Source organism: Sinocyclocheilus rhinocerous, unplaced genomic scaffold (assembly GCF_001515625.1).
Source record: "Sinocyclocheilus rhinocerous isolate Xijiao unplaced genomic scaffold, SAMN03320098_v1.1 scaffold4319, whole genome shotgun sequence".
In the NCBI taxonomy this organism is placed as follows: Eukaryota; Metazoa; Chordata; class Actinopteri; order Cypriniformes; family Cyprinidae; genus Sinocyclocheilus; species Sinocyclocheilus rhinocerous.
Window position 1 is genome coordinate 170,184 of NW_015658510.1, and position 11,044 is coordinate 181,227.

Consider the following 11,044-nt stretch of genomic DNA (forward strand, 5'->3'; position numbering starts at 1 on the left):
ATTAAAGTGACATAGTTACACGTTACATGTAGTAACAATAAATACCGCATAATCACAAGCAGCTAAATCAAACCTTAAGTCTATTAACCACATCTAGTTAATTATTACTACTCAGTATTATTTGTATAATTACACTGTAACAACAACACCTTAACATAAAGTGTAACAAACCATCAAATGTTCATTTATCAGATTTGTTACATATTTTCATATTGATTTATTTTTGGTAACTCTTTATTTTACAGTGTCCTTGTTACACATCTTACAAGCAACTAACCCTAAATCAAACCCTAACCCAGGCAGCACATGAATATTACTCAGTACTAATTTGTGTAGTAACAACGTCATCTTAGAATAAAGTGTAACCATATTTTACTTAAGATTGTGTTACATATGTAACTGTGCATGTGACATAAAATCTTACATTTTGATTTATCGTCATTCTTTGGGTCAAGGACGAAACGATGCGACTGAAATCATAAATTCCTAATAAACCCTAGTGCAAACCTATCTTAGTGCATTCCTGTCCTTGCTCGCTGCCGACTGATCCGCAGTGGGTTACACTTCGTGTGTCTGTTTCCCTGAAGCTCAGCGCGAGACCCGCGTGTCAATCAGCAGAATTAGCGAGCCGCATCGCGCAGGCGTGATCCAGTCTGAGCCGCGCGAGTTCCAGGCCAGTCGCTTCCGTCTCTTCAGCTCTACCTCTCCCGCTGGACATGCCCCCCGGCCCCCGGCGACCCTCCGCGCCTCTGCCGCACCTGTCCGGCGCGTGAATGGCCCCCCCGCCATGGACGAAATGCCGTTCCAGAAAGTCAAGACCCGGCGCAGGAGGAGCCACTGCCCGCCCGGGGTCATCGCGTGCGAGGACGAGTTCGACTGCAAGGAGCTCGAGTCGCTCTTCCACAACTACAACCTGAAGCTCGACCAGACCTGCACGCTGAAGGCGCTGTCCGTGCTCATCCTGCTGTCGTCCAGCCTCAGCCTGCTGGAGCTGCTGCTGTCCGGCGCCAGCCTCACCATCGCCAAGGGCTCGTACCCGGTGCACTTCGTCATCTTCATCTCGCTCTTCATCGTCACCAACGTCAAGTACCTGCAGGTGAGCCAGCTGCAGCAGATCGCGCACTTGAGCCTGCTCTTCTGCTTCAGCTTCTCGGTGCTGTGCTGCCCGTTCCCGCACGTGTCGGGCGCCGCGGGTCCGGAGCAGGGCGTGTGGCAGCTGCTGCTGCTGACGTTCGTGGCGTACGCGCTGCTGCCGGTGCGGACGCTGCTGGCGGTGCTGTTCGGGCTGCTGGTGTCCCTGTCGCACACCATCGTCACGGCGGCGTCGGTGACGGCGAAGACGCAGCGGCTGTGGAGAGCGGTGAGTTCAGCACTGGACAGCGATCAGACTCCGGGTTACTTAAGCCTCACAGTGCATTCGAAACCTGCTTTCGAAGTCCGAAGAGTCGTTATTTAATCATTCAGTCATAATTTAATGTTTTTCAACTGAACCCATATTGTATCTGATCAGCCGCTTCTCATCAATGAGTGAATGTGAAAAAAAAGTTTTGAAAAGTTACCATGTTTTTACTGCACTTACCCATGTTTTTTATTAATTTTTTAAAAATTGAGAAAATCTTTGAAATGTCAAATTACACATTAACTACACCAAAAAAACTATGATGCAAAATATATATATTTTCAATATTGATGGGAAATTTTATTGGAATATATCACTGTAAAATCGGAGAATTACAGTATTAACCCCACTGGAATTAACAGAATTTAATTAAATTTGACTTTATAACTCATGATTGCTCAAAAACAGACCAAATTTATGAAACCTACGTTTATTTGTAACAAAAAAACATAAATATTACTCTTAAAAGCTTCAAACGAAATAACTTCATTCTGATTGCATAAACCTTCAGTAAACTGCTGAAGTTTTCTTGCACTGCAATGGTTCAACAAAGTTCAGTCCCAAAGGTGTGTGAGATATGGGGAAAAGGCATTTTACTAAAGTTTTTTTGACATGAATATAACTTTTACAGAAACTAGTTTTGACACCTAATGGGACTTCATACATATCCGGGTGACCTGAACATGAAACATGTAACATGTTTTTAAATGGTTATATGAAAAGAAGATGTGTATTTTGAGGGTCTTAAAGCATTTGCAAAGTATCGTTCCCTTACTTAAAGCCATGCATTTTTTTTTAGTTTTATCTTTTTTTTTTTATGTAGCTCCTCTGGGCCAAAAATATACCTGATGCATTATGAGCGTTAAGAGCAGAGATGGGCCTCATGTCACCAGTAAACTTACTTAAACCGTTTAACTTGAGCAGATGTTTCTACATGAAACATAATTCAGATTAATAAAGTGCAATCATTTTGCACTTAAATTTGACAAGATAATACTATTTCAGTCTCTGTCACATTTAATTCAATGTGTTACTAGCCATTTCTTTATAATAATGTGTGAAATTTCTGAGTGAAAGTTGATACAAAGTAAATCCTACACCAGTTTTTTCAGTGTGTTTCACATTGTGATACATGATTAGCAAGAGAATGTTTCTGTTTAAAACAACAGGTGAATCACTCCATGCAATCAAGTTGTATGATTTGCTTACTTAATATTTCAAGTTAAGTGCATAAACATGCCTGTGCAAAAAAAAAAAAATCTAAATAAATCTAAATCTACAGTTAATTTATTAACTTAAAAAAACTGCCATTTGTATTTTCTGCAGTGTTTGATTTATTGCAGTCAGACTGATTTTAAACAGAAAGAGTGTTACTATCAATCAGCTTCTGAAAGGTTAAATCTGTAATAATGTCTGTGGGCTGGGTTTCATTAGGTGCGGGACAGAATGTGGTCAGTTTGACATGAGTGTTAATGCTGAGCCACAGAGCTGATTCAGCTCAAATACAGTTTATGACTGAACAGTTTGCAGCTGTAACAGTGAATTTACACTTAAGATGCTGAGACTGATACTGTAATAAGACACAGAGAATGTGTGCTGCAGGTTCATACAGTATCTATATAGTCCTCCGCAGTGGCTCTGATAGACGGATGGTCGTCACACATTCTCCTGTGTGTGTTTGAGGAGCGGGTCCAGAGACCAGCAGCGGAGCGGCTCTATGTAGGACGGCTCTGAACGGAGGCCAGACACACTTCTGAAAGCTATTTTAGCACAGAAATGAGGAGGATGCTCTGTACGGATGATCCGGACAGGATTCACAGACTGCGTTAGGTGTGGAGTTAGGCTTAGAGACCCGCGCTGTGTGAAGATCACGCAATCCGTCTCCTGCATTTATAATGATTATAATGACAAAACTCATTTTAATGGGTTGAATCAGGTAGAAATAGTTCTTTAAGGTATTAGTGTAATGCTGCTGCGTCACTCATTACTGAACACTGATGCTTCATTTCACGCTCAGTTTCACCGACAGTTGTGTAATGAAACGTTTCAGAGCGTAGTTCGAATTGTAACACATAACGTGTCAAGTTATGGTCACATGTACGGCGCATCGTCTATTTTTCACTGACGAAATGTATTCATTTCAATAGGAATCCATGCAGTTGTTAATTTCAGATGAGGGCAAAAGCTTTCCTCACGCAGATTTCACATCGGGTTCAGCTGGTCATGCAAATTTGCTGCACTGACCAAAAGACAGCTGCTTCGTTTCATACATTTTGTGCTACACTATTGAAAGTAGGCCACGGACCTTTTTTGCCTGATGAAATTTCTCTCATGTGAGCATGCTTAGATGGTCAGTGTTTTATAGACGTTCAGTTTCTTCTCTCAGATCAACTGCATCATGATGGAACAGCAGTTCAGCAAGTTCAGCTACCTGAACAATAACTGCTTAAATCACTGTTAATGGGTAGATTTGATTGTTTTATTCTCGAATGAGAGCAGGTTGAGTATGTGGGACTGTGCGCTTGAACTGTGTTGCCAAATCTTGTCATCCTGATGCCTTCAGAAAGTAGACAGAAACACACAGCACTTCTGCTGAAAGGGGCTGTTCGCACAGAACCTGCTTTGCTTTGAAAAACACGAGACACCAGTGGCAAGGAGGAAAATGCAAGGTCTCAAGAGGTGTTTTTTAAAAGTTGAACTTTTTTTATTTCAACACTGTGTTTTTGCAAAAGACACGAGACGCGAGCGCAGTGGTCAAAGATGTTCATCTACCACGTGTTTGCATAGAAAAGCAATGGAAAAGCAGTGCAGTGGAATGGAAAAATGTGTTCCATGTGAAGTTTCCTCCGCTCGCTTCAGCTCTGTTGGTCTGTGTGCAAATCAGTGAGTTTTCAGCATGTGAGAGAGAGCAAGGCCGACTAAATAAAGGCTCGGTGTGCATGTCCTCTGACAAATCTAATCCAATAAAGAGCAGATAGACTCACGTCCCTGAACTCTACGACCTGCAGCGAACACAAAACCAGCTCTGAGCTCACTGAAGAGGACAAACACATGTCAGAAGAGTTATGCACACAAGCACACGAACACTTTTCATGCTCTAAACACAACTAAACTACATCTATCCATCAGTCACACTCGACCATAGCCGTACGCTGTGGAAGCTCACAGACAGCATCTATATTAAACCAGTCTTTTATTATATCTTACATATCTTGTGTCCTGTCAGTGATTATGGTTTCAGTGCTGTTGTGTTTGTGTTTCTCAGCTGGTTGCGAACACGCTGCTCTTCACCAGTGTGAATCTGTCGGGTCTGTTTGTGCGGATGCTGACGGAGAGAGCTCAGCGCAGAGCCTTCCTTCAGGCCCGAAACTGCATCGAGGAGAGACTGCGCATGGAGGACGAGAACGAGAAACAGGTCACGCTCTTAATATATATACAGTAAAAACAATCAAACCTTCGGTGGATTCCTTTATATAGAATGACACTTTAAAAATGTTTTGGCTCAATAGGAAACTAAGTTTGCACAGAGTTTTTTGAGTTATGACAACTTCTAATAACAAACTACATGAGCAGAGGAAATAAATAATCTGTATATTTTTGAAACTGAACTAGTTAACTAAATAACTGGAACTGAATAAACACAAAGTTGATTACGGTACTCAAAACAATGAAGTTGTTCCAGCTAACTGAGTGCTGGCATCGGAACCAATTAATCTTGTCTATTTCAGTTATGGAGCGAGATTAGTCTCAATAATAATTCACGCAAAAGACACAATGCACACATGCGTAGCCCAATTCACATGCAAAAACCAACTCACGTGCACAAAACAAGAAATATATATATATATATATATATATACCTTTCACAAACACAAAACACAATTTACAGATGTACCACTGTGTACAAAAGTTATTATTGAGACTAATCTCGCTCCATAGTCACTGGCATTAACCCTAACCATGAGCTCCACTCTTCAGCACAATGATAAAAACTTCAACATTACGGAAACTCTTTTAAATGTGAAATATAAAAAGTCTTTCCCATTACTAAAAATTATCCAGTTCAATGCAAAACATGCTGGGAACTAGAAACTCACTGCCCAATTTTGACAGTTTATTAAGTTACTAACTTATTTTAAAAATATATATATAATAAAAAAACATGCAGTATGAAGCTTATGTAATGATCATAACAATAAATCAATAAATTTCATCAAAACAAATAAATCAATAAATCTGTTTTGTTTTTTAAACGTGCAACCGTGCATTTAGTTAAGTTATGGTAAGAGGTTCCCTGAATATCATTGACCGTATAATATTCATTGTATTTCCTGAGAAAGGCTCGTTCAGTTCTCGCTGTCTCATGTGCGTCTCTGTGATGATGGTTGCACGCGTGCAGGAGCGTCTGCTGATGAGTCTGCTGCCCAGAAACGTGGCCATGGAGATGAAGGAGGACTTCCTGAAACCCCCAGAGAGGATCTTCCACAAGATCTACATCCAGCGGCACGATAACGTCAGGTAACACCGGCTGACACGCTTCATTTCTAGGGTCTGTGTAAATGCAGAGGTTTACTGTGAGGAAAGGAACTGCTTCAGTGGCTGTTATGATCACAGAAGCTGTCTGAGTGAGAATCTTAATAGTTCATTCATCAGTACACTCATACGAGTCTAATCAAACAAATCTAATGGAAAATCATGGTTTTGTTTTATTTTGGTTTGACGTCAGTGTTGATGTGCAGAACACATACTAACCAGCTTTACTGCAGAAGTGTTTGTAATTTTCCTCTTTGTTTCTCATTGTGTCTTTAGTGTTTTCGAGTTGATTCAGTGAGTTTATTGCCAGTGTGATGATGATCTTGTTCTGGATTGCAATATCAGACTCTGTGCTTGAGTCTTAAACCCAGAGTTGTTTTGATCAGGGCTAATCTGCATGTTACTGGATATTATATCTGTGAGGACTCCTGAATCATAGGGACATTGAGAAGACCTGTAATAGTGAGTGTCAATGTACCACAGAACTCATGAAGCATTATGAAGTAAACCCAAGACCACTGACGTCAACCCTCGACTGGACTGTTGGACCTTTATATCATGATCGATATATCGCGTCACTGCGCTGATAGTTGCTCTTCTGTACTATTGGTTATCCAGAAAAAAAAGAAATCTATGTCAGTAGTCGCTGATAGTTTGTTTTATTCCTCTGTGTTTCTCTGTAGCTGATCGACTGTATAACAGCAGCCTTAAAACATACGGGGCACATGATATAAAATATATACAGTGCCATTCAAAAATTACATTTATTACTGTAAGACAAACGACTTGCGTTGATTTCACTTCTGTGGCTTTCTCATGCATCATAAATTTAATTTGGCCTTAAAATAAACAAAATGATAAATTTCTGCATGTCAGTAGTGAAGCGTATATACAGTGGGTACGGAAAGTATTCAGACCCCCTTAAATTTTTCACTCTTTGTTATATTGCAGCCATTTGCTAAAATCATTTAAGTTAATTTTTTTTCCTCATTAATGTACACACAGCACCCCATATTGACAGAAAAACACAGAATTGTTGACATCTTTGCAGATTTATTAAAAAAGAAAAACTGAAAAATGCTCAGTATTTAGTAGAAGCACCCATTTGATCTAATACAGCCATGAGTCTTTTTGATGCAACAAGTTTTTCACACCTGGAATTGGGGATCCTCTGCCATTCCTCCTTGCAGATCCTCTCCAGTGTGTACATTAATGAGGGAAAAAAATTAACTTAAATGATTTTAGCAAATGGCTGCAATATAACAAAGAGTGAAAAATTTAAGGGGGTCTGAATACTTTCCGTACCCACTGTATATTTATTTACTTTATTTAATAATTACAAAGCATTTTCATGGTTAAGTCATTATTCTGAATTTTGTAATGAAGTTCAACAGTATTTTACATTGAGTGAATTTAAAAAAAATTCTTATTATTGATTTCAAAACCCATTTTTTTCACCTTAGTTATCAGTTTTGGTTAAATCCTCAGGATTGTTATGATTTTTAAGATTTTAGATTCTCATGGAGCGTGTTGAGTAAATGACCACATGATCGGTGCAGGTTTGTCCTGTGGTGTGTGTTTTGTGTGTGTGTGTTTGTGTGTGTGTGTGTGTGTGTGTGTGTGTGTGTGAGTGAGTGAGTGAGTGTGTGTGTGTGTGTGTGTGTGTGTGTGAGTGAGTGAGTGAGTGTGTGTGTGTGTGTGTGTGTGTGTGTGAGTGAGTGAGTGAGTGTGTGTGTGTGTGTGTGTGTGTGTGTGAGTGAGTGAGTGAGTGTGTGTGTGTGTGTGTGTGTGTGTGTGAGTGAGTGAGTGAGTGTGTGTGTGTGTGTGTGTGTGTGTGTGAGTGAGTGAGTGAGTGTGTGTGTGTGTGTGTGTGTGTGTGTGAGTGAGTGAGTGAGTGTGTGTGTGTGTGTGTGTGTGTGTGTGAGTGAGTGAGTGAGTGTGTGTGTGTGTGTGTGTGTGTGTGTGAGTGAGTGAGTGAGTGTGTGTGTGTGTGTGTGTGTGTGTGTGAGTGAGTGAGTGAGTGTGTGTGTGTGTGTGTGTGTGTGTGTGAGTGAGTGAGTGAGTGTGTGTGTGTGTGTGTGTGTGTGTGTGAGTGAGTGAGTGAGTGTGTGTGTGTGTGTGTGTGTGTGTGTGAGTGAGTGAGTGAGTGTGTGTGTGTGTGTGTGTGTGTGTGTGAGTGAGTGAGTGAGTGTGTGTGTGTGTGTGTGTGTGTGTGTGAGTGAGTGAGTGAGTGTGTGTGTGTGTGTGTGTTTGTGTGTGTGTGTGTGTGTGTGTGTGTGTGTGTACATGTTACACCGGCTCATGGGGACTCGTGTCACTGTGGGATCTAAATTGAGGTCCTCATGGGGAAACAAGCTCATAAATTTTTAAAAAGTTTGTGAGTGTGTGTGTGTGGGTGAGTGAGTGTGTGTGTGTGGGTGAGTGAGTGTGTGTGTGTGGGTGAGTGAGTGTGTGTGTGTGGGTGAGTGAGTGTGTGTGTGTGGGTGAGTGAGTGTGTGTGTGTGGGTGAGTGAGTGTGTGTGTGTGGGTGAGTGAGTGTGTGTGTGTGGGTGAGTGAGTGTGTGTGTGTGGGTGAGTGAGTGTGTGTGTGTGGGTGAGTGAGTGTGTGTGTGTGGGTGAGTGAGTGTGTGTGTGTGGGTGAGTGAGTGTGTGTGTGTGGGTGAGTGAGTGTGTGTGTGTGGGTGAGTGAGTGTGTGTGTGTGGGTGAGTGAGTGTGTGTGTGTGGGTGAGTGAGTGTGTGTGTGTGGGTGAGTGAGTGTGTGTGTGTGGGTGAGTGAGTGTGTGTGTGTGGGTGAGTGAGTGTGTGTGTGTGGGTGAGTGAGTGTGTGTGTGTGGGTGAGTGAGTGTGTGTGTGTGGGTGAGTGAGTGTGTGTGTGTGGGTGAGTGAGTGTGTGTGTGTGGGTGAGTGAGTGTGTGTGTGTGGGTGAGTGAGTGTGTGTGTGTGGGTGAGTGAGTGTGTGTGTGTGGGTGAGTGAGTGTGTGTGTGTGGGTGAGTGAGTGTGTGTGTGTGGGTGAGTGAGTGTGTGTGTGTGGGTGAGTGAGTGTGTGTGTGTGGGTGAGTGAGTGTGTGTGTGTGGGTGAGTGAGTGTGTGTGTGTGGGTGAGTGAGTGTGTGTGTGTGGGTGAGTGAGTGTGTGTGTGTGGGTGAGTGAGTGTGTGTGTGTGGGTGAGTGAGTGTGTGTGTGTGGGTGAGTGAGTGTGTGTGTGTGGGTGAGTGAGTGTGTGTGTGTGGGTGAGTGAGTGTGTGTGTGTGGGTGAGTGAGTGTGTGTGTGTGGGTGAGTGAGTGTGTGTGTGTGGGTGAGTGAGTGTGTGTGTGTGGGTGAGTGAGTGTGTGTGTGTGGGTGAGTGAGTGTGTGTGTGTGGGTGAGTGAGTGTGTGTGTGTGGGTGAGTGAGTGTGTGTGTGTGGGTGAGTGAGTGTGTGTGTGTGGGTGAGTGAGTGTGTGTGTGTGGGTGAGTGAGTGTGTGTGTGTGGGTGAGTGAGTGTGTGTGTGTGGGTGAGTGAGTGTGTGTGTGTGGGTGAGTGAGTGTGTGTGTGTGGGTGAGTGAGTGTGTGTGTGTGGGTGAGTGAGTGTGTGTGTGTGGGTGAGTGAGTGTGTGTGTGTGGGTGAGTGAGTGTGTGTGTGTGGGTGAGTGAGTGTGTGTGTGTGGGTGAGTGAGTGTGTGTGTGTGGGTGAGTGAGTGTGTGTGTGTGGGTGAGTGAGTGTGTGTGTGTGGGTGAGTGAGTGTGTGTGTGTGGGTGAGTGAGTGTGTGTGTGTGGGTGAGTGAGTGTGTGTGTGTGGGTGAGTGAGTGTGTGTGTGTGGGTGAGTGAGTGTGTGTGTGTGGGTGAGTGAGTGTGTGTGTGTGGGTGAGTGAGTGTGTGTGTGTGGGTGAGTGAGTGTGTGTGTGTGGGTGAGTGAGTGTGTGTGTGTGGGTGAGTGAGTGTGTGTGTGTGGGTGAGTGAGTGTGTGTGTGTGGGTGAGTGAGTGTGTGTGTGTGGGTGAGTGAGTGTGTGTGTGTGGGTGAGTGAGTGTGTGTGTGTGGGTGAGTGAGTGTGTGTGTGTGGGTGAGTGAGTGTGTGTGTGTGGGTGAGTGAGTGTGTGTGTGTGTTTGTGTGTTGAGACGTTACTGAGACTCCTGCAGCCTTCAGATTAAACCTCTGCGGGGATTTACTGCGATGGACACTAAAGATTGTTGCGTAACACTCACGGAGAGAGAGATCTGCTCCGGCTCAGAGATATTTCTGGAGCAGATCAGAGATGCTCCTGCTGGAATATGGGACACAGGATATAAGACGGGAGCTCTCCATCAGGTTCTGCACCTGTAATCAGAGCTGACTGATATTTAATAAACTATAAACAAATATCTCTCAGCATTTTTGACAGTGTTATGTACATTATATATAATAATTGTGCACTCATTTACTGTAAGGAATACAGACAACATCAGGTGTGATTGTAACATCTTTATCATGACTCTTTATTTGATCAGACTGATATCAAACTGTTTAGACAATATTGAACATTTTACACTAAGTGATCAGGCGCACTCAGGACACCCTAGCAACCACATAGCAACGACCTAGCAATCACTCAAGCACTTTAGCAATCACATGCTCTGTCGCTCAGCATCTTGATTGATTGAAGAATTCTGTCTGAAGCTTGTCTTAAGCATGATCTCCGTCACAGATGGACGCGCATTAAAACATTCACAGCAAACTGAATTTATGGCACCCGTCTTATGTTGACATCTGCGCTATGACAGTGTCTCAGTGTTCACGCGCCCACACACACACGCCTCGCTCTCAGCCTGTGTGCTTCACAGCTCAGATGTAGCTGGACGTCAGTGTTCGTGTGTGTGTGTGTGTGTGTGTACCTGGTATTTATCACGTTATGGGGACCAAATGTCCCCACAAGGATAGTAATACTAGTACATTTTGACCTTGTGGGGACATTTTTGAGGTCCCCATGAGGAAACAAGCTTATAAATCATACAGAATGAGTGAGTTTGAGAAAGTAAAAATGCACAAAGTTTCCTGTAAGGGCTAGGTTTAGGGGTAGGGTTGGTGTAGGACAATAGCACATACAGTTTGTACAGTATAAAAACCATTACGCCTATCGAATGTCCCCATAA

General features: G+C 43.1%; 1 protein-coding gene across 1 annotated transcript in view; it reads left to right on the top strand.

The window, feature by feature from the left end:
• Positions 1–491: 491 nt before the first annotated feature.
• Positions 492–11,044, top strand: part of adcy1b (adenylate cyclase 1b) — a 41,359-nt gene continuing 30,806 nt past the window's right edge. Inside the window, exons 1-3 of the mRNA XM_016530592.1 lie at positions 492–1,360; positions 4,665–4,814; positions 5,799–5,917. Coding sequence (XP_016386078.1) covers positions 788–1,360; positions 4,665–4,814; positions 5,799–5,917 — 842 coding nt within the window. The 5' untranslated portion in view covers positions 492–787. The remainder of the gene's footprint in view (positions 1,361–4,664; positions 4,815–5,798; positions 5,918–11,044) is intronic.